The sequence below is a fragment of the Loxodonta africana genome, chromosome 26 (genome assembly GCF_030014295.1).
Source record: "Loxodonta africana isolate mLoxAfr1 chromosome 26, mLoxAfr1.hap2, whole genome shotgun sequence".
NCBI lineage: Eukaryota > Metazoa > Chordata > Mammalia > Proboscidea > Elephantidae > Loxodonta > Loxodonta africana.
This window is the reverse complement of record NC_087367.1, coordinates 7,376,028-7,399,395: the sequence shown is the minus strand read 5'-3', so window position 1 is coordinate 7,399,395 and position 23,368 is coordinate 7,376,028. Positions and strand designations below refer to the sequence as shown.

The 23,368-nt window shown below is 48.5% G+C and overlaps 1 protein-coding gene across 2 annotated transcripts in view; it reads left to right on the top strand.

Annotated features, from left to right (window-relative positions):
• SPTBN1 (spectrin beta, non-erythrocytic 1) overlaps positions 1-23,368 on the top strand; it is a 223,013-nt gene that overhangs the window by 163,183 nt on the left and 36,462 nt on the right. For both annotated transcript variants that reach the window (XM_064277086.1, XM_010597267.3), the window contains 11 exons: positions 3,267-3,379; positions 4,310-4,497; positions 5,831-5,948; positions 7,208-7,366; positions 8,476-8,778; positions 11,111-11,264; positions 12,023-12,893; positions 12,986-13,123; positions 13,998-14,754; positions 15,646-15,848; positions 19,765-19,855. In XM_064277086.1, coding sequence (XP_064133156.1) covers positions 3,267-3,379; positions 4,310-4,497; positions 5,831-5,948; positions 7,208-7,366; positions 8,476-8,778; positions 11,111-11,264; positions 12,023-12,893; positions 12,986-13,123; positions 13,998-14,754; positions 15,646-15,848; positions 19,765-19,855 — 3,095 coding nt within the window. The remainder of the gene's footprint in view (positions 1-3,266; positions 3,380-4,309; positions 4,498-5,830; positions 5,949-7,207; positions 7,367-8,475; positions 8,779-11,110; positions 11,265-12,022; positions 12,894-12,985; positions 13,124-13,997; positions 14,755-15,645; positions 15,849-19,764; positions 19,856-23,368) is intronic.

Genomic DNA, 23,368 nt, shown 5'->3' with positions numbered 1-23,368 from the left:
ATCCCACTCTCTCTGCTTTGTGGGTCCCTGCAGCAGGACCCCAAAGACTGACCGTGATGATGTGGAGCTGGCCCGTGTGGGACAGTCCCCCAGCTGTAGCTTCCTGGCCTTAACAAAATCCTAATTCCTGGCTTCTTGTTAGCATGAGCTGTCATAGGAACTTTTTCTAATTTGGAGAAGCATCTAAAATGTAAAAGGATCCCCCCCTCCCCGCCAGAGTACTGGAATTTTATAGATTCTCTGAGCTGTGAGCAAAATATTAGAGAAAACAGTGCATGTGAATGAAAGTTCAAAGTTCTTTAATGTAAATATAGAACAGGAAGTTTAACTCCCCAAGGGCAGATAGAGGTCATGAGGCTGCCAAGCAGGCTTCTTGCTATTTTCCAACACATGAGATTCACTGATAAGTTTGCTACAGGAAACAGATATAATTATCTTTGTGGTAGCCCATCAAATGATTTCTCAATATAAATAGAAAGCTGCAATTCCTCGGGCTGTGATAAATCTCCATACGTGACCCCATCTTACCATGGGAAGGAATTCTTCCTTAGCCCCTAACTCTGTGCTTCAATAAAGAACCTTTTTTCAATCATACCATCGTGACATATTTTTAAAATCTTTGCTCAGTAGTTAATTTTTCTGATCATCACCAGTATGAAAAGGAGATTGATATCCCGCAGATCGTAAGACAAGGACTTTAAACAGGCAGCTGATGTCACTTACCCTGGGGGTTTGATCTTGCTTATTAGTTGCCTTTAGCGCCAGTACTCCAAAGAGAGTCAGTTAAAATACACTTGTAGACAAGTTTTAAAAAAAAAAAAAAAAAAAAAAATTTTTTTTAATTTAATTTTTTTTGCCTGCTTATTCCTTCTCCGGCAGCTCGATATTTTGGGCTTATTAAATAGCGTACAAAACAGGCATCTTTTTCTGGCTTTCCTCCAGCTCCCTCGCCTTTGGGGACACTTAGAAGGGTCAAGCAGACAGACACACACGTTGGCCACAGAAGCCTGGGGCAGAAACAGTAGCTGTGGTTCTGGTCTCCCTACTGCTCCTGGCTGGCTGCTGAGACTGGGCAGGGACGTCTCGGCTCTCTGCCCTGGTGTTCTCATCTTTAAAATAAGAGAAACAGTCCTGCCCCACCCAGGGCTGTCAGCTTAGAAAACAAAGCGTATGTGTGAACGCATATTGAAAAATATGTCTACCAGGAGCTCTCCTGTATGACCCAGCTTCATCCCAGCCTGAGTTGGGCATTTCATTCAATATCGCCTTTCTTCGAAGACTTGCCATTTTTCATTTGTACTTTCCCTCAACAAATATTTACAGGTAGTCCCCAACTTAGGATGGGGTTCTGTTCTGACAACTCCGTTGTAAGCCGGTTCTGATGTAAGTCGAATACCTCTTTTTTTTTTTTTTCAGTTTTCATTTATTAATGCCTTTTATTATCAGCATTTTTATAAATCCGGTCTTTGTCTTTGAGGTTGGAAACATTACATATAAACTTAGGTATATTTTAATACATTACATACATGAAAAAATAAGCAAATCAAAAAAATTTACTCTGGTGATGGAGAAGAGTTGGATGACGTTGGCATTTTGTCAGTTGTGGTAGTAACTCCACTCGTGGACGGGTCTCGACCATCTGGGTTACCCTTGGGAACGGACATGGTATTTCGAGTCAGAAAATGAGTGAGAGTTGTCTGTGTGGCCGTTTTCTTTTTTTTCTGTATATATTTTGTGGTAACATCTCACTGCTTCCTGAATCTGCCTTTTAACTTTATTCAAGTGCTCAGCATTTGAGTCAGGTTTTCAAGCAGCTGTAACCCCTGATTTAGTCTAGAAAACTAAATCTATATGGCAGTGTTTCAAACAGTGAATCATAAAATTGAACATCTGAGAACGATAACATCAGCAAATTACACATTGCAACATTGTATATAGTACATATTAATAATGATAAGATGTGCCCCCCCCCCCAAAAAAACAACCAAATGGACGGTCGTAAGTGTGGCTCATCGTAACGGGAATACATCATAAGGAGGGACCACCTGTGTTGAGCATCCACGTTTTGCAGGACAACACACTAGGAATTTGGGAGGTGGAGTGGCACAGAAGCCCACAAAGCCAAGGTTCTTACCTTGGGACTTAGTCTTGTAAAGCCGAGTAAGGCATGCACGGACAATTATAGTACCTGGTAGAAGGTGGACCGGGGGTCCGTGTAAACAAAGTGCTAAGAGAATAGAGGAGGGAGATGATAACTCTGGCTGTGCTGGCGTGGTAGCTTTGAAACTGGACCTTGAAGGATAGGAAGAAGGTGATGAGGTGAGAGAGGCCATTACAGGCAAAGGGAGGTTGTGGTTAGGGGGAGGAGTATGGGAAATTGTGGGGTGTGTTTGGTTCGGTGATACGGTGCTGGAGGAGAAGTAGTGGGTAGTGGAATTAGAAATGCCCAGGCAGGGCCCGGCACTCAGAGGAGGCCTGATAAATTTTTGTTGAGTGAAAGAAAGGGAAGGAAAGCTATGGCCAGACTCTAGAAGACGGAGGGGCTTATACTTTATAGACTATGGGACACGTTTGAGTGATTCTGAGCTCGGAGGAAGGGACGTATGTTCACAGCTATACTTCCAGAAGACCAGTCTGGCTGCAGTGTGTAAAGTAATGGGGGAGTGGGGAGACCCAGGGAGGAACCCATTGCTTCAGGTCTGCTTGCGTGACTGTGAAGTCTGAGCTATGAGTGACAGGAAGGATTCCATAAATAGAATCCCCTGGACTCAGACTGAGCGACTGCCTGGATAGATTGGACTGAGGAGATAGACATCCAAAGACTGAGTGTCTAGGGCAGATTCTGGTGTCGTGAACAGAGTTAAGGACTCAAGAAGGACAAGTCCAGCTGCGGAAAGGGAAGATGAACACGGCGTGTCTGAGGTGGCCGCCGCTTGCTATGAATTCTGACTGGACTTGCTGTGTTCTTCCTTTCACTGTAGCAGTATGGTGTGTATCTTGAGTTTGTGACTGGCGGGACTCCTAGAGAAAGGATTATGTCTTTTAAGACTTTCACGTCCTTTTTTGCACTCAATGTTGGGTAGGTTAAAGGCATTTCATGAATATTCATGTGAGAAAAGAGTCAGTGGGGTGGTTTCCTCATCATCCTTTTTAGGATTGTGTAACGCACGGATGGCAGAACTCTAGTATGGAAAACGAAGACACTGGACTATCCAGTGTCGTTGAGCAACCACGTGGGCTGTGAGCCAGTCTTCTCTGTGTTGCAGATATCAGTGTGGACCACCCTGACGAGAAGTCCATAATCACTTACGTGGTGACTTACTACCACTACTTTTCTAAGATGAAGGCCTTGGCCGTTGAAGGGAAACGAATCGGGAAGGTGAGCTCTCACCAACTTTATGGGTTGTAAGACACAACTAAGGTTCACATCTTAATGCGCTGTCACCGAGCACCTTGTTCTCCCAAAAAAACCAAACCTGTTGCCTACCAATTGTTTCTGACTCCTAGTGATCCTATAGGACAGAGTAGAACTGCCCCATAGAGTTTCCAGGGAGCACCTGGTGGATTTGAACTGCAACCTTTTGGTTAGCGGTTGTAGCTCTTAGCCACTACCCCACCAGGGTTTCCCTTTTTCTCCCACATACTCATAAATTTCACCAGCTGCAACTTGTGGTGGACCCTCCAAATGGCAGGGAACTAGGCGTTGAGGAGATGGTACCTGTGGAATTTCAGAAGCCTCTTCATCCCAAAGGGTAATGTTCAGATAGGGACTCAGAAACACACCTCTCCTTAAGCTTACCAGAAAGGTGGGTGTTGAAAGTCACTGACTTTGCAGGTGTCGTGGGCGTGAAATCCTCCTAGCCATGGTTGAAGAGGAGTCTGTATTATCCTTTAAATTTTTGGCTTGGCCGATGTTCATCTGCTATATTTTTCAAAACACTTTAGATCAGGTGAAATTGTCCCCTTAGTGGGGCAGAATGGAAAATTCCTGGGCATTCGTGGGACAGGACCAAGTGAAACAGCCGTTTCTGTTTCTCTAGGCATTTTGGAGTTTGGGCAGTAGTTGCTCAGCATCTTAAACCCTTCACCTAAGGGTTGGGGGGTTACAGAACCAATTACAGTTAAGCTGTCACAAATAGTAGCCGCAGCCTGTTAACAGATAGTTCCTTGAGTTGAAACGCTTGTGTCCAAATAGTGCAGAGCTGTCTGAAAGCCAGCCATGAAGTGTGCGTGTGTTCACGTAGAGTGCAATTGTGTTTTCCTTAAATATTGACACGATCTTTTCCATTTTGCTAACCTCCATTTACAGGTGCTTGACAACGCGATTGAAACAGAAAAAATGATTGAGAAGTATGAATCTCTTGCCTCTGACCTTCTGGAGTGGATTGAACAAACCATCATAATTTTGAACAATCGCAAATTTGCCAATTCACTGGTCGGGGTCCAGCAGCAGCTGCAGGCATTCAACACGTACCGCACCGTGGAGAAACCGCCCAAGTAAGATGCAGCTTGGGATACGTGACCAATAAGACAGGAGGAGAGGTCATGGTGGCCAATCCCTGTTTTTGGCTTCTGTGATCTTATCTCTTTGGCCAAATGCCCCTCACTAGCGGCCTTTGTTATTCCTTTCCATTGGCCCTGTGTCTCTGAAATCATGCCCCATCAAATGTGCCACTAATATACAGGACCGATGAGAATCTTAATGAATGGTAAAAAACCAAAAACCAAACCCATTGCCGTCGAATCGATTCTGAGTCATAGCGACCCTATAGGACAGAGTAGAACTGCCCTGTAGGGTTTCCAAGGAGCGCCTGGCGAATTCGAACTGCCGACCTCTTGGTTAGCAGCCGTAGCACTTAACCATTACGCCACCAGCGTTTCCATACAGGCCCCTAATCCCTTATCCAGAACCCTTGTGCCCAGGGTGTTTCAGAATTCCAGTTTTCTGGATTTTAGAAAAGTGGTGGTTGTTAGGTGTCATTGAGTTGATTCCAACTCATAGCAACCATATAGGACAAAGTGGAGCTGCCTCATAGAGTTTTCTAGGCTGCGATCTTTATGGGAGCAGATCGCCAGGCCTTTTTTCTGCAGAGTTGCTGGGTGGGTTTCGAACCGCCAGCCTTTCATTTAGCAGCCAAGTGCTTAACTGTCGCGCCACCAGGGCTCTTTTTTAGAAAGGTAATGTGGTGCAGATGTTGTGTTATTATGACACTCTCAGTGGATCTGAGGCAGTGACCTGTAGTCAGGCCCTTTAACGTGTCTGTAGCGAAACGTGTAAATGCTCACATTTTATGGGATAAAGACAAGAGATAGTTCCGTATCAGTTCAGATCAGGCTTTGCTGCCAAATCGGTGAGTTACCAAAAAATTTTGATTTTAAATCTTCTTTAAATTAAGAATAATGGAGAAAGGATTATGACCTGTTACTTCTTGTTTAACACAGGCCGCAGTCATAAAGTCCTCCCTTCTTTTTCTGAAAACTATTCAGTTGTGAATTCCTTGGTGAGGTCTCTGAGGCCCATTGAAAATTACATTAGGTTTAAACCCTTCTCACCCTCCAAGATAAATCTCAGCAACAACAAACAAATAACCGCCAAAAAAAAATCCCACGGTTTGGCATCATTTGAGGTTTATAATACCCCATAACTAACCCACCGCTGTCTCTCTAACATGCGCCTCAGACAAATCAGACCAGAGATAAATGGCTTTTAAAACCGCATGACTGTGTGAAATGTTTTCTTTCTTTTTCTTTTTCAGAAACCCATGAATTTTCCCCTGGAAGGAACAAAACCCAGTAAATAATGTTGATGGCTGTTTTTCTCTGTGTTTAGGTTTACCGAGAAGGGGAACTTGGAAGTGCTGCTGTTCACCATTCAGAGCAAAATGAGGGCTAACAATCAGAAGGTCTACATGCCCCGGGAGGGGAAACTCATCTCTGACATTAACAAGGTACAGCCCGTCTTGTCGTGGCCTGTCTTGGCCCTGACCTGCTGTCGGCTTCGGGCTCTGACACTGGGCCTTGATTGCTGAGAGCGCAGGAGCCTGAAAGGGTCCATCCCGGCCTGCTGAAGTGATGAGCCAGCAGCCGTTGCTCAGCGGTTGCAGAGATTCAGGGGATGCTTGCAGTTCGTATCTGAAATTGGCCAGTCTGTTGGAGCCCTGGCGGCACGGTGGTTAAGAGCTCGGTTGCTAACCAAAACTTCGGCAGTTCGAATCCACCAGCTGCTCCATGGAAACCCTAGGGGGCAGTTTTATTCTGTCCTATAGGATCGGTGTGAGTCAGAATGGACTCAGCAGCAACGGGTTTGGTGGTGGTTTTTTTTTGTATTGGGGGTTTTGGGCAATGTTAGATTTCATCAAACCATCCTAGCCTTGAGCCTTTTACTTTGTCGTTATTTGTGTATACTCAGTGTACCTCTCATCTGTCCAAGGCAGTGGACTCAACTGTCATTAAATTGCAGAAGGGAGAACTTGAAACCTTACTTTATGTATTTGGATTCTCTAGAGGGTGTGGGGCCTGGGGTTTTGGCTCCTTTTGCTAGAGAAGCTGTCAGCTACACAATTCCCATCATTGCGTCTGCTGTGTCTGCGTTTACAGAATTGCGTAGTGGGAGTTGTTTCCCACCAGCAATTCAAAAAACCTGGAACGCGGGGCTCAGTTATGCGCATGTAGATTCTTTGCATGTGATGTTCTAATTTTCTTTTTTTTAATGGGAAGTAAGATGTATTTGCCAGGAGTGAGTTTTGTATGGACACTCGGTGAGGATTTTGAAAGAAATGCCCGGATACATGAATTTAGAATGGGTGGCCCAGAGTGGGTTGAATGAGAGACTCATCATCTGATTTCTTTCTAAAGAAAAAGTCATTTATCTTTTTTATATGATCAGGACTGTTTGAGGCGTAATGACTTTATTTCCTCTCAGAGTTAAAGCAAGAGATTTATAATTTAGTTGTAATGCTCCTAAGGTCACACTCTGACACTATTTCATTTCTTCAAATCCAACGTGGGATCTTCAGATTTAGATAAGGGGAGCGTTCCCGTGGGATTACACTGAGAGAAAAATAAATACTTTTTTTTTCCCCTAGACTTAAGAGTCAGTGAGGGTGGGAACGGAGCTCCCTTTTAAGTTCTTGGGTCTTTTTGAAAAACGCTATCTGTTGAGTGTAGCCAAAGCAGGTTCCTTGAGCATCGACTTTCTCTTCTCCAGGCCTGGGAAAGACTGGAAAAAGCGGAACACGAGCGAGAACTGGCCCTGCGGAATGAGCTCATCAGACAAGAGAAACTGGAACAACTCGCCCGGAGATTTGACCGCAAGGCAGCTATGAGGGAGACCTGGCTGAGCGAAAACCAGCGCCTCGTGTCTCAGGTTCTGCCCTAGACATCACTAGAGACACTTCCCGGGGTCACCTAGAAACGCAGACCGTGCATGGGAGACCCAGGCCACAGGACTCCTGCTTATTCCAGACAGCTCAGGAACCTAGAGCTTATTCGCATCCAGTATTCTGAAGTCACTTGGAGACAGAAATACCCTGTCATGTCATTTTCTTTTTAATTGTTTTAGGTGGAAGTTTACAGTGCAAATTAATTTCTCATTCAAAAACTTATACACAAATTGTTCTGCAACGTTGGCTGCACTCCCCGCAGTGTGGACACCACTTTCCCCCTTTCCCTTTCCACCTCGGGGTCTCTGCATCCATTTGTCCAGGTTTCCTGTCTCTTCCTGCCCTCTCATCTTGCATTTGGGCAGGTGTTGCCCATTTGGTCTTGAACACTTGACTGAACTAAGAAGCACATCTGTCCCTTGCGTTATTGTTTTACAGGCCTCTGTCTAATCTTGGCTGAAAGGTGGACTTTGGGAGTGGCTTCAGTTCTGAGTTAGCTGGGTGTCTGGGGGCCATAGTCCTGGGGGTTCCTCCAGTCCTGTGACGTCATCGTGCCCACCTACAAGGATGATTGTAATCTCTACTCTGCCTTATCTTCCATTTGTCTAATTTTTTTATGGATTTGGAAGCAGCTCCAGCAACGTTTGTCTAGAATCTGAGTGTGTGTGAACCAGTCACACTTACAGATAAGTGTGTAAATTTCACTCTTGCCCACAGCCTTTGACCAACTCACCATTGAGGCAGTTAGACTGGTTGGAAAATAAGTAAAAGCGGCTTTCTTGTCTACTTGGTTTGATATAAATCACCTGCTGCAGGCTCTCGAGTCAGGTGCTAGATACGAGCTGGACCCCCGCAAAGTGGGAGCTTGCTGGTTTGCTTTCGGAAGGGCATCGGAGCTTAAGCATGGAATCTGAAGGGCCCTAGGGAAGGCAGAGACCAGTGGGGGCAGGAGGAGGAGGACTCAAGGGCCGGTGTTTGGCTCGAGGATCACAGAGTAAGGCATGCTCAGGATCCCACCCCTGGTCTTAGTTTCTTTGTTCCAATTAGATGATCCTTCTTATTTTCTGTTCCTTTTCCCTCCATCTCTCTGCAGGACAACTTTGGATTTGACCTTCCCGCCGTCGAAGCCGCCACGAAAAAGCACGAGGCCATTGAGACAGACATTGCTGCGTACGAGGAGCGTGTGCAGGCCGTGGTGGCCGTGGCCAGGGAGCTAGAGGCGGAGAACTACCACGACATCAAGCGCATCACGGCGAGGAAGGACAATGTCATCCGGCTCTGGGAGTACCTGCTGGAGCTGCTCCGGGCCCGGCGTCAGCGTCTCGAGATGAACCTGGGGCTGCAGAAGATCTTTCAGGAAATGCTGTACATTATGGACTGGATGGACGAGATGAAGGTAAAAGCTGACCAAATGGAGAGGAGGCCAGAGCTGAGCGGATCTGGTCTGTCTTTGCTGGGACCCGTCCGCCAACCCCCTACATACTGTGCTGTCTCTATCATCTTCATTGCCCACCCTGTGAAATCAGAGAGGGGCCACATAGCCGTGGGAAGATGTTGAGCTCATAAGTGACACGTGATGTAACGAAAACCAGTACAGTAGCTGGAGGCCTGGAACTGTGATTTGCATTTAATTTAGATATATTCTCCTATAGGGAATCGGAGCCCTGCTGGCACCGTGGTTATAAGAGCTTGGCTGCTATCCAAAAAGTCAGCAGTTCAAATCCACCACCCGCTCCTTGGAAACCCCACAGGGCAGTTCTCCTCTGTCCTGTAGGGTCACTATGAGTTGGAATCAACTTGATGGCAACGGGTTTGGTTTTTGGTTTGGTTATAGGGGATCAGTCGAGTTGTGGTTTTGTTTTTAATCATTTGCAGTTGAACGGACTTGTTGTCTTGTCCACCTTTCTACATGTGAGTGATCCTGTTTTGGGGAGAGGGCACAGGTCAGAGAATGGTCGGCCGTCTGGACAGAAGACAGGTCCAGAGCCAGGAGCCCAGCATTCAGACAGTGGGTGCCTGAGTCGCCTGATCTCGTTAAATGGAGATTGTATTTTCATCTCCCTCTTCCCGTTACTGTGAGGGCTGAGCAAGATAATACACACACAGCTGCTAGGCGGGGCATGGTGGTGATGCCTGCTCCTGCTACCTGTGCCTCCCCATCCACAACTGGCTGGTCTGAGAGTAGAGTCCCCAGCTCTCCCTCCACCTGGGAAGAGACCTGCCGTCCTGCCAGAGCCGTGCCTATTTGTGTCCTCTGGTGCAGGCCCTGGAAAGACAGCCACATCAAGTCCTTCACCTGGACCGCACTTAGCCTTATAGATCAACCAGAACAGGGCCGTACGCAGACTGTGCAGTGAGGTCTCCTTCCTCTCAGTACACTGTGTGCCCAAGCCCGACCTTCTGTAAGGGATTTCCTTCCCAGGATACACGCCTCGTCTATCGGTTGCCTCTTAAACTGTTCCTGGCACAGGGGCAAGGTCACCTGATGCTGTCAGCTTTCCCTCCTTTTGTCCCAGATGTACAGTGTCCTTAGGTACGGTATGTCTTGGCCTCTTAAAATAGACGGGCTCATAAAATGCAGCAGAGAGGTGCTTTGTGTTTTAGAAATTATGGCGCACGTTGTAATTGAGGCTGGGCCAGAGGCTTCATCTCTGAAGTGAGGGTGAAGTAGAAGTTCCATCTGGGGAGGATGTGGGTGAGGCCCCCAAATTTGGCCAGCTGGTGGAAGAAACAAAGCTACAGTGAGTTCAAACTCCAACCCCAGAGGGTGCTTGGTGTCCTCTAAGTGTGACGGCCACCTTATTTGGCTTAAGATATGGTTTATAAGCTTTTTAACCACACTCTTCTTCCATTCGTTCTGTGTTTGTATGGTGGAGGCATAACAGTAAGCTCTTTAACCAAGGAGAGCGTTCATTTAAGGGGTTGGGGACTTCTAAGGGATTTCATTTAATCTTTGAGGTGAAACAAACTTTATTACCTTTATCTCTTAGTTTCTTGAATAGTTGCTGCAGCAGTTTCTTCTTGGAGCCTCAGTTTACATACTGGAATCTTTCATGTCAGGCTCCCCTCCTCCCTTTTCTCATGCTATACTTTGTAACACAGATTCGACTTGCTTAATCCGTGGGTGGATACCTTGGTGGCGTAGTGGTTAAGTGCTACGGCTGCTAACCAAAGGGTCGGCAGTTCGAATCCTCCAGGCGCTCCTTGGAAACTCTATGCGGCGGTTCTACTCTGTCCTATAGGTTCGCTATGAGTCGGAATCGACTCGACAGCACTGGGTTTGGTTTGGTTTTATTCCGTGGGTTACCAGTTGCTGTCAGCTCCAACTCAGGAGGACCTCATGTGTGTCAGGCTAGAACTGTGCTCCCTATGGCTTTCAGTGGCTGGTTTCTCAGAAGTAAATCACCAGGCCTTTCTTGCAAGGCGCCTCTGGGTGGACTTGAATAGCCAATCTTTTGGTTAGCAGCTGAGCACATTAACCGTCTGTACCTGGGAACCCCCTACCTCAAAGGGGATGATCCTTTGTTTAGCCTGCCTCTCCTGATGCGGGTTTCAGGTCTGTCTTGTTCTGTTTGCTCGTCGTTCTCTTCCCCTGAAGGTGTAGGGAGAATGGCGGGCCAGATAGAGGGACCACCCGGTTGCCGCCTCTCAGCTGGTCCACAGATCAGGTGATGCTAGAGCCAAGGTTGTATGTCTTAGATGTCCTTTCTGCTGTCCGTTGTGCACAGGTGCTATTACTGTCTCAGGACTATGGCAAACACTTGCTTGGCGTGGAAGACCTGCTGCAGAAGCACGCCCTGGTTGAAGCAGACATCGCCATCCAGGCCGAGCGGGTGAGGGGCGTCAACGCCTCTGCACAGAAGTTTGCGACCGACGAGGAAGGTAAGGGTGGGCCGCTCCAGGCGTTGCCTCCTGTCACCATCTTCAGTTTAGGGGAGACAGAAAATGAGCTCAAATGCAACTGGTTGGTGTTTGTATTGTTTTAAAGTTGCTCGTAGCAGTGGGGCAAGAGGACTCTTGACGTTACTGCTCTGTTGTAGGTTTTTAGCGGGTTTGCTGCTCTGTTGTGGAAACATGAGATACTGTGGGGTGACCTGAACACTTGAACGCTGCCTTGTTTTCATGAAATGCACCGGGCAGGCCTCTTTCCTGAGATGCTCAAATGCTACTTGGTTTTGAGTAGGCTCCCGTTTGACAGTGAGACTTTGCCAGACCACGCTTGATGCGGCTGCATACCAGCAACCTGGTGTGGCCGCCTGGCGGCTCCTGGCTTTCACATCTGGCTGCACATCCCTGTTGAGTGTTACCTGGAAGGATTTGGTTTTGCTTCCTGTGTTTGAGAGACATTTCCATCTAGCTCCCTCCTTTCATACAGTTCACATGTTTTCTTGGTTCGTAATTGGTCACTTTGTCTCTGGTCGGAGCAGAAAAAATAATGCCCATCACTGCTCCTCTCTCCTGTTCCCACTGAAGATCCTGGAAGTTGCTCCATTGCCTTACGCCTTTACATGTTTCCGCACGTAGAATTGAACCAGCAACCTGATAGTAAGAACTTGGGACGTTGCTTACTGCCTGCACAGGGGCGAGACCCGTTGTAAACTCTGTCACACGTTCTCACTCCCTTTTTTGCTGTTACACAGGCTACAAGCCCTGCGACCCCCAGGTGATCCGAGACCGTGTGGCCCACATGGAGTTCTGCTACCAAGAGCTCTGCCAGCTGGCGGCCGAGCGCCGGGCCCGCCTGGAAGAATCCCGCCGCCTCTGGAAGTTCTTCTGGGAGATGGCAGAGGAGGAAGGCTGGATCAGGGAGAAAGAGAAGATCCTGTCTTCCGACGACTACGGGAGAGACCTGACCAGCGTTGTGCGCCTACTCAGCCAGCACCGGGCATTTGAGGACGAGATGAGCGGCCGCAGTGGCCACTTTGAGCAGGCCATCAAAGAAGGCGAAGACATGATCGCCGAGGAGCACTTCGGGTCGGAGAAGATCCGCGAGAGGATCCTGTATATCCGGGAGCAGTGGGCCAACCTGGAGCAGCTCTCGGCCATTCGGAAGAAGCGGCTGGAGGAGGCCTCGCTGCTGCACCAGTTCCAGGCGGACGCCGACGACATCGATGCCTGGATGCTAGACATCCTCAAGATTGTCTCCAGCAATGACGTGGGCCACGATGAGTACTCCACGCAGTCCCTGGTCAAGAAGCACAAGGACGTGGCGGAAGAGATCGCCAACTACAGGCCCACCATCGACACACTGCACGAGCAAGCTGGCGCCCTCCCCCAGGAACACGCCGAGTCCCCAGACGTGAGGGGCAGGCTGTCGGGCATCGAGGAGCGGTACAAGGAGGTGGCCGAGCTGACGCGGCTGCGGAAGCAGGCGCTCCAGGACACCCTGGCCCTGTACAAGATGTCCAGCGAGGCCGACGCCTGCGAGCTCTGGATCGACGAGAAGGAGCAGTGGCTCAACAACATGCAGATCCCGGAGAAACTGGAGGACCTGGAGGTCATTCAGCACAGGTGAGTGGGGGTACAGGTGCCGGGGGTACTGGCCCGCCGTTGTTAACTCCAGTGACCAAGGGGACGATGACTCTGTTGAATTGACTTTTCAGATTCGAGAGTCTGGAGCCGGAGATGAATAACCAGGCCTCCCGGGTCGCGGTGGTGAACCAGATCGCGCGACAGCTGATGCACAGCGGCCACCCAAGCGAGAAGGAGATCAAAGCCCAGCAGGACAAGCTCAACACGAGGTGAGCAGGCACCCTCCATGACTGGGGCTGTGGTCCCTCGCTGAGCCTCGAGGCCGGGGATTTCCTGGACGGGGTCACTGGCCTGCATGCAGATGTCAGGGTGCTGCGTCTGGCCTTTGGCGTCTAGTTCTGGGGTGATATCATTCAGGGCAGGAGGATGGGCCGAGTCTGTGGGCACCTGCTCCCCACCCCATCAGAGCTGAGGCCTTGTGCTCAGGTGTGATGGGAGGTGTCAAGATGTCACCTGAGCTGCCCCTTTTAAAATGATTTTCTGGAACAAGATTTTAGCATATTTGAGGCTTAATTGATTCCGTGTTTAAGTCCTGATTGTAGAAAAGGTAGACCTTTGTCCCCAGCCTTATCTTTCTGTGGAATAGGTGCTTTGGAGTGGGCCGAACACACGGCCTGGTCACCGTCTGCCTTTGCGTTGAGTAAGCGTTGGTTCAGAGATGAGTCAGTGTGTACTGCAACATGAATAAGCTGCCCTTTGGCGGGGCAGATGGCTGGAACCGCTCTTGTTAAAGCTCTTTAACAGGCCCCTCTCCACATCAGGCTTTTTCCAGGTGGTGGAGCAGTGGTTAAGAGCTCAACTGCTAACCAAAAAGTCTGCAGTTTGAATCCACCAGCCGCTCCTTGGAGACCCTACAGGGCGGTTCTACTCTGTTCTCTAGGGTCGCTATGAGTCGGAATTGGCTTGATGGCAACGGGTTTGGTTTGGTTTTTTGGTTGTGTCCCTGTAATGGTGTGTGTCCACATACCTAGTGAGATAATTTGGTTTAGAAAAAGCACGTAGTTTAAGGAAACACTTCTGGAGCGGGGAGCACACATAGCTTTAGCCTCTCTCACACTGCTCTCGGCCCTTCTGTGTTCACAGGTGGAGCCAGTTCAGGGAACTGGTCGACAGGAAAAAGGACGCCCTCCTCTCTGCCTTGAGCATACAGAACTACCACCTCGAGTGCAATGAGACCAAATCCTGGATCCGGGAAAAGACCAAGGTGATCGAATCCACCCAGGACCTGGGCAACGACCTGGCCGGCGTGATGGCGCTCCAGCGCAAGCTGACAGGCATGGAGCGCGACCTGGTGGCCATCGAGGCAAAGCTGAGCGACCTGCAGAAGGAGGCAGAGAAGCTGGAGTCGGAGCACCCCGACCAGGCGCAGGCCATCCTGTCTCGGCTGGCCGAGATCAGCGATGTGTGGGAGGAGATGAAGACCACCTTGAAGAACCGCGAGGCCTCCCTGGGCGAGGCCAGCAAGCTGCAGCAGTTTCTGCGAGACCTGGACGACTTCCAGTCCTGGCTGTCCAGGACCCAGACGGCCATCGCCTCAGAAGACATGCCCAACACGCTGACCGAGGCTGAGAAGCTGCTCACGCAGCACGAGAACATCAAAAACGAGATCGACAACTACGAGGAGGACTACCAGAAGATGAGGGACATGGGCGAGATGGTCACCCAGGGGCAGACCGATGCCCAGTACATGTTCCTGCGGCAGAGGCTGCAGGCCTTGGACACTGGCTGGAACGAGCTCCACAAGATGTGGGAGAATAGACAGAACCTCCTCTCGCAGTCACACGCCTACCAGCTGTTCCTCAGGGACACAAAGCAGGCTGAGGCTTTCCTCAACAACCAGGTAATGTCCGTCACTGCCTGCTTCCCATTAGAGCAGGCCCTGGCTGCCTTTTGAGTCATTTTGTGGGGGCTACGGGTTTAACCTACACCTGTATAAAGTTCAGTGGATAATTTAGAGAGAGATTTTCCCGATTCCTAAGGCATCGTAAGCCATCCTGATGAGGAGGCAGGAGTTGAGGAGAGTTTTCAGGGGAGCTGCCTTGCCTTTGCAGTACCCAGGTGGTGCAGTTAATGTGCTCCATTGCTAACCAAAGTCTGGAGGTTTAAGTTCTTCAGAGGCCCCTCTGAAGAAAGGCCTGGAGATCTGTTTGTGAAAAGTCAGCCATTGAAAACCCTGTGACGGACAGTTGTACTCTGACACTCATGGGGTTGCCGTGAGTTGGGAGCAACTTGACAGAAGCTGGTACCGGTACCGGGTGTTGCCCTGGCAGTGCGGGTTGGGTGCTCTTTCAGCATCTCTGAGACTCTCTTACGTTTGTTGTATTTCCTTATACCATCTCATCACATTGACAGCATTCTGTAAGGTAGGTGTTACGTAGTCCAAGTTAAAAATAGAGCTTTTTTTTTTAACTCAACGCTCTGACTTCATTTCTGTAGACGGGTCGGTGATACCCTTACGGCTGGCACACAGAGCTGTGGTCACGTTCCTCACTCACTCTGAGAAGGAATTAGAGCGTTTAACTAGAGAAGTTTAGTCACTTACGGCGTCCCGCTGGGTTTTTTCTTCCCGAACTTTTATTCTATATGATTCAATAGATTATTTCATACAAGGGTAAAGAAGCAAGTTTCGTGAAGTGTGTCACATGGGAGCCTAGCACATAGGAAGGAACATCCTTTCATTTTTCTGAAAACGAGATGTATTTGCTATATCATTCTTTTTTTTTAAAACAAGGAGTACGTTTTGGCCCACACTGAAATGCCTACCACCTTGGAGGGAGCCGAAGCTGCTATTAAAAAGCAAGAAGACTTCATGACCACCATGGACGCCAACGAGGAAAAGATCAACGCCGTGGTGGAAACGGGCCGGAGGCTGGTGAGCGATGGCAACATCAATTCGGATCGCATCCAGGAGAAGGTCGACTCCATCGACGACAGGTGCGGTTTTCTGAGCTTCTTGAGGGAGCCCGGTACCTGGGGACTCTCAAAGACTTCTGAGTTGTTGGACAGAAGTCCTTGGGAGTGTGGGTATGAAATGTCCCAACACGTGAGACGCAGACACTTAGCAATGTTTAATCTACCTGTCGTACAAAATTAGTGAGCATCATGTGGCCCCCCGAGAATGTGGTTCTTGTTATAGGACATACATAAGGGTCCACAGAAGAGAAGAAAAGAAGCTAATTCTAGTCAAAGACTGTACAAGCCGTAATGCTGAGTAACATGTATAAGTCATGTTCTTCGAGAGCTGACACACAGCATGTTGCCTGTGGGACCCTGAGACCCAAACACCTCCTTAGCCAAGCCCACATTCACCTGCATCCACACGGGGACCTCTCTGAAGTCCGTAGGAGGGAGACAGAAGGGTGGGGTTTGCTTGTCCTGTGTACTTGGCAGAACGACCATTAAGGTACGAACGAGTGTTACCTGGCTTTTCTTAGACAGTTGGCTCAGATGATGCTGAATGCTGTCTTTTTCATGATCCAAGGAAGGGCTGTTTTCTCTTCTGCCAGCACATTTCTAGGTTTGGGTGCCTGTTTAGTTACCTAGTGCTGCCGTCACGAAAAACACCGTAAGTGGGTGATAGAAATTTATTTTCTTGCATCCGGGAGGGGCGTGGCTCTAGGGGGAGGTCCTTCCTTGTCTCCTTCAGCTTCTGGTAGCTGCTGGTGATCCTTGGCGCTCCCGAGCTTGTGGCTGTATCTGCTGTGTGCCTGTCTTCGTATGGTGCCTCCCCCGTGTGTGGCTCTGTGTCTGTTTTGTTCTTTTTGTAACTGGGAAGAGTGATTCGCTTTAGAACCCCCCCAACGCTGGCGTTAACTCGTTAACATATAGTGAAAGAAAGCCCCATGTTTCTCAACAGGCCGCGTCCACAGGTTTAGGGGCCAGGAGTTCAGCACTTATTTTGTGGGGGGGACACAATTCAATCCACAACAGTGCTTTTTCTTTTTTTTTTGCATATCTGAAAGATGTTATCTCTGGCTGAAGGTCAGTTTGCCCTCTTTGACCCTCCCCGCTGACACTCATCCTGCTGTCGTTACTGAAGCCGGAGATTTGAGGCAGATTGAGGTTCCCACACACCGGCGCAGGCCAGTTCGGGGCTGGCCATTTCCTCCCGGTCTGTCCTTTCGGCTGGTCCTTTCTGGTTCCAGTGTGGGCCCGCTGTGAGATTGCTGTCATCTAGAGACAAGCTGTTCCTCAAGGCTCACCTCTGGCATCCAGGTGCAGTGGAAAGAAAGAACTCTTGCTGAAGACGCTCGTTGGCGTCCCACATCTGAGAGGGTCTCCCGGGGCGCTGGGCAAGATTAACTTAAAATACGTCGTCACTGTTGGTTGCTGTCAAGGCAGTTCTGACTCACGGTGAACCCATGTGTGTAGAGTAGAACTGCTCTGTAGGGTTTTCAGGGCTGTGACCTTGCAGAAGCAGATCACCAGGCCTGCCTTCCCAGGCACCTCTCAGTGGGTTTGAACCGCCAACCTCTTGGTTAATAGTTAGGCACTTAAGTGTCTGCACCACCTAGGGACTTCTAAAATATATTCCAAAAAAAAAAAAGCTGAACCCGTTGCTGTCAAGTCAATTCTGACTCGTAGTGACCCTGTAGGACAGCATAGAACTACCCCGTAGCGTTTCCAAGGAGCAGCTGGTGGATTTGAACTGCCGACCTTTTGGTTAACAGCCAGGCTCTTAACCACTGCACCACCAGGGATCCTAGGATATATTAGGAGAGGGGGATTACTCATTTCCCCTGTAAAGATTGAACTCCTGGCTTTAGCACTTCCAGTCTTGTTTTTCACTGATTCGAAGCACAGACTATATGTTACAAGGGTGGTGCTGTGGATTAGGACATAATTTATATTAATTTTATATCTGTTGCTTCTGAAACAACAAAAAAGGGAGAGAAAAAAAAAAGTCCTCTGCAAAACCCTTCTCAAACGCATGTGAGAGGATCAGGCTAGGCGTTCTTAATCTAGAAAATAAATAATGACCTTTTTCTCTCATGGTTCATCTCTCATCATCTTGTAAACACGCTGTGCAGCTTTGGTGGTGTTGGGTGGACACAGCTGGCTTCCTGAAGGCGGGCCTGGCCCTTAGGGACACGTGCACTTAGGCAGGCCTGCAGCTGCCTTGCTGCTTCCTCGGTGTATTTACGTCCCCCAGAGCTGCAGCTGCACGGGGCCGCAGGTGATGCTGTCAAGGTGGGAGACTCCTGGGTGGGAGAGCGTTCCAGCAGCCCCCGCTTGTGGCTTAACCTTCCTTTGCCCTTTACTGAGAGCCTGGTTGTACAGTTCCACAGCTGCCGTAGGATTTCTCTTTTTTAAGAAAAAAGTGGATGGAAAAAGGATTGTGTACTATTGAGCCTAAGAAAGATGCAGGGTGGTAGGGATGGGAGCCGGGAGGTCTGTGTTTTGTTATTTCTCTCTGCTGGTGCTAACCGAATTCTGGTCGCGGTTTAATACCCCCAGAGACTGCCAGATCTGAAACTGACCCCAGAGAATACTTGTCTGTTAGAAAAATCCACGAGCCTGTGAGTTCCAGGCGTTGTACTGGGCACAAGCTAAGTATCGAAATGATCAGATCTCACCTAGTCCAGAAACGTCCCGGCCCCGCTGTGGAGCTGTTCTTAAAGATTGCAAGATCCCTGAAACGTGCTTGTGGTCCGAAGTCTCTTCAGCTACCACCGAGTTTGTTGAAGAGAAAGAGTTCTAGAACGAAGGCATTGACTCCGACAGATGCGATTACTCACCTGTCTTCCGGAGGCGCCTGTTTTACTTGGAGCCTCTAGGTTGTGCTGACTGGAAGGTTGGAGGTTTGAGCCCACTCTGGTGCCTTGGAAGAAAGGCCTGGTCATCTACTTCCAGATAAATCAGCCATTGAAAACCCTGTGGAGCACAGTCCTCCGACAGACACGGGGTCGTCACGAGCTGGAATTGACTCCACCACAACTGGGGTTTTAGTTTGTCCATTTTATTCAGGTTCGCAGAAACCAGTTACGCCCAGCTTTTTCTTCACACGTTGAGGGAACTTTTGTGTGTAAGTCCCCATTTTAGCACTGTGGGTGAATTTGACACTTAACCTTCCAAGGAACTCCCAGCTGGCTGACAGGACACACACAGAACTAAGAATTTGTATATGATCACGTAATGGACTTCAAGTTAATGTGAACAGATTCCTATTTTGAGAAGAAGATGCACACACACACTTTCGTGGAGAAAAACCTCAGGAATAATCATTTTGGGGCCTTTGAGAGCATACATGTTATGGATTGAATCATGCCCTCTAAAAATATATCAACATGGCTAGGTCATGATGTCCAGTGTTGTGTGGTTGTCCACTCTTTTGTGATCTGATGTGATTGTCCTGTGTTGTAAATCCTACCTCTGACAAAAACCAGGATTAGAGGCAGTTATGTTAATGAGGCAGGAGTCAATCTATAGCATTAAGTTGTGTCTTGAGTCAGTCTCTTTTGAGATATGAAAGAGAAAATGAGCAGAGAGGAAGACGACCTCATACCACCAGGAAGGAAGCACCAGGAACAGAGTGCATCCTTTGGACCCAGGGCTCCTGCCCTGAGAAGGAAACAGCACAGTTATCTGGGTCACTGACTGAGTCTTTGGCTTGTTGCATAGCTCGGAGTCTTTGGCTTGTTGCGTAGCTCAGACAGGGGTTTCAATCTCTTCTGTCCCGTGGGTGATGTGCTCAGAGGTGCTAAAATGTCTTCTATCTTGACTCCTTCACATAACAGGATCGTAAGCAAGCTGTTTTTCAGCAGATGTGGAAGCTCAGGGAAGGAACTGAGTTGCAAACTCTGTACTTCAAGATTCACTGCAACTGCCTTTTTTTTTTTAATTCTCACAGACACAGGAAGAACCGTGAGGCAGCCAGTGAGCTTCTGATGCGCCTCAAGGACAACAGGGACCTCCAGAAATTCCTGCAGGATTGTCAGGAGGTAGGTGACCCTTAGACCCCTCTAGTCCTGGTTCCAGCGATTGCCAGCTAGCAGTTGGCTGAATAGCCGCCCTTTGAACCATAAAATTAATTGAGGCCAAAAATTTGTATCTCCCATTTGACTTAGGTGTGGGGCTATATAGGGGACCTTGTCAGTTCTCCATCCTACAAGTTACCACTTAGAGCAGCTGGGTTACTGTAGTAGAATATTATGGTCTACAACTGCACTGTCCATTAAGGGAACCGCTAGTCTCATGTCTCCATTTCAGTTTAAATTAATTAAAACTATAAACGTTGCCCGAGTTTCATCACTTAAATAAATGCTCAGCAGCCACCTGCGACTAGTGGCCGCCATATTGGACAGCGCAGAGTTGTGTTGGGCAGCACTGTTTATAAGAACACCCTACAACATTTTATATTTTTAAGTATTTATAGCAGTGTCCATTTAAGTGGCATGAAAGGAAAAGAACTTGAACTGAAACTGGCTTCTAGGTGAGAAGCAGGGATTTAAAAAAACACAAAAACTTACGTTTCTTCTTCACTTAAGACTTTAAAATATCCAAGTCTTTCAGGCCCCTTAAAGAGGTGTCTTCAGCGTGCCGAGGGCGGTAATCCTAATCTCACGCACCAGGTTTTGACATGTGGTATTCATCTGATGGTTCTTGCATTTTTCATGCCCCCACCAGTACCCCGACACATGTATAAACAAGCTTTGAAAACTAAAGTTGGCCAGAAAACTCCAGTCTTCTCAGCAAGCTTGCTGGAGAAAAGAATCTAGCTGACTTCCTATGTGTGAATTCCTGAGCGCGTCCCATTTCCCTCTCTGCCAGAGGGCAGTGATGAGGCTCTGTCCTTTCAGGTTTGATGGAGCAAATCCCCTAGAAGACAAAAATAGAGGAAGAACATCGAGGGAAGCCGCAGAGACCCTGGGGTGTAGGGTGTGTGGGGCAGCGTTAGCTTGGGTGCTGAGAACATGACTCAGGTCGTTGAGAACACCTGGCATGCAATCGTGTGGGTGCGTGTTTAAAGGTGCACAGCTCTCGTGATGGCCTGTTAAGTCCTCTGGCAGAAGGGGTCCTTCGCGGTCATTAAGCTGCTGTCTTACTGTGAACCTTGCAGTGTGTTCCAGCAGCTAAACCCTAAGAAGGAAAGCCCCTAAACTGTGTAGCGTAGGGTCTGTCGGCTTTCAGCACCCTGTTGCTGAATCTAGGTCTCCAGGGGATTTGCCTGGAGCCAGACAGGCTGAAGACAGGCGGGCCTCTTCTAAGTGGCATCCAAGCATTCACAGCCATTTGAATGGGACGTGCACTTAAAGGGCATTCATGTCCCTCGATAGGCCTAGAGGAGAGTACTGGGATCTTAAATCTGGCTGTTAGAGTACAGGCTGTGCTGCAGTGAATACCAGGCGGCCCTTTAGCGTTGGAGGGCCTAAAGGGGCTCAGGAGCTGTTTGCAGGCTGGTCCTTGTATCACCTTGCTGTTTCCCTTGAAGCACCACCAATGGCTGGTTTTAACCTCAGGCCAAAGTCCTGGCAGTAAGGAGGGGGTCGTTGGGACCCCATACCCTTGTTTAAGGGGCAGATTCGTGAAATGAAACCCATTCAACACACCTTGGTGAAGCCAGGGCTAATGTGAAGAAAAAGAATTCCAGGAAATTAGTGAGAGGAGGGTGGACAGGGGGAGCCCTTGATAGAAACCCAGTCATGTCTGAAATTTCCAGTCCTCTGTGTTGCACTCACGTACTGAAGGATCCATAAATAGCAGTGTCTGGAAAAAGTAAGTTTAGACAAAATGGTAGTCCTGCCCCGTGGTGTCACAGGAAATGGTCAGTCTTACTAGGTCTTTAGCTTTTTTTTTTTCATTTGTTCCAAATTAATACCCTTGGTGACGAGCAGTTCCCTCTCTGATACAGCACCAGCTTCCACTGTCAGCTGTGAATGCCCTGAGGGCTCAGTCCGGTGGGATTTCCCCTCAAAGTGTACAGGAGTTTTGGCTGGGATTTTCTTATGTCTCGGAGATGATTTATTTGCGGGTCTCCTTGTGCCTGCCGTGCTAAATCTCCCCGGTTTATGCTTTCTTCCCTTTTTGGGCCTGACTCTCCATAAACCTCATCAAAAGTTAGTGTAACCTGAAAATCTGTTTGGGGTGGGGTGCTGCATGTCCCCCATCAGCATATACATACAGTCTCTGCTTAGTGACTGAATTCAGCTCAGTTTGGGGGGCACTGAAACACTTGGTGTGGAGCCCTGGCGGTACAGTGGTTGAGAGCTCGGCTGCTGACCAAAAGGTTGGCAGTTTGAATCCATGAGCCACTCCTCGGAAGCTCTCTGGGTCAGTTCTACTCTGTCCTGTAGGGTCGCTACGAATCAGAACCCACTGGACGGCAGTGGGTAAAACAGTTGGTGCAGAAATGCAAGCAATTATGTATTGTTTATATACGTATATTATTCTTTGGCTGCAAACTTTAAATCTCTTTAAAATACATCTCTTTTAAGCCAAAGTCTCCACAAATGGAGTTTGTATGCAGACCAGCCCTACATTTGAAAATCCACCTGTTTGTGCCAGTAGGTGTTTACAGAGTTTCCAGAGGTCAAATTTAACAGCATTACTGACTTTCAGGGTCCCTGGGTGGTGCAAACAGTTAACACAGCTGCTGACCGAAAAGGTTGGAAATTCAAGTCTACCCAGAGGCACTGCAGAAGAAAGGCCTGGCAATCTCACTTCCGAAAAATCAGCCACTGAAAACCCTGTGGAGCACAGTTCTATTCTGACACACGTAGGGTCACCGTGGGTTGGAATTAACTCAACAGCTACTGGCACCAGTACTGACTTTTGGTGTTGTTCAAGACTCAGGAAACCTAGAGACTCGGACTGTGAAGTCTGCCCTTGTGTGCCGCCCTCCAGTAAACGCCATCTGGGTGGGGGCGGCTGTTGCATCCGGAAGTACAGCAGGAATGAACAGGGACCCACCTAACCTATTCCTGGTTACAGATGGGAATACAAGGAGCATCATAGGTTTTGCGCTACGGTAATACAATACCTGAAAAACGAACAACTGATTTAAAAAATGTTACTTTTCTGTTTTAGTCACTCACGCTACATCGCCTGTTTTCTGAAACTTTGTTTTTTTTCCAGGAAGGCGGTGTAATTAGGCATGTCTGGCACAGGGATAGTGAGCTCAGTGCTTTGCTTTTAGCTTAATTCAGCGAGCAAAGCACTTTCTCTATCCTTCTACAATGTGCACAGCACTCTTGTCTGCAGAGAATGAGTATATTCTTCAAAGACCTTTGTAAATGCCCGCAGATGATGACTGTAGCTCTGGCTGCAGAATGCCTAGGGCAGGGCTGATGAGCTAGCACGTTCTGTCGGCCCGTCTCACTGTGCTGCCGGGCACGGTGCTTTATCTGTGGGGTGATGTGTTCAGCAAAGAGCAGATTTGTTTATAAGCCTCTGATTTTTATGTAGCTTGCTCTCTTTTTTCTGATCCCTCTCGAGTAGGTGGTTATGAATAGAGA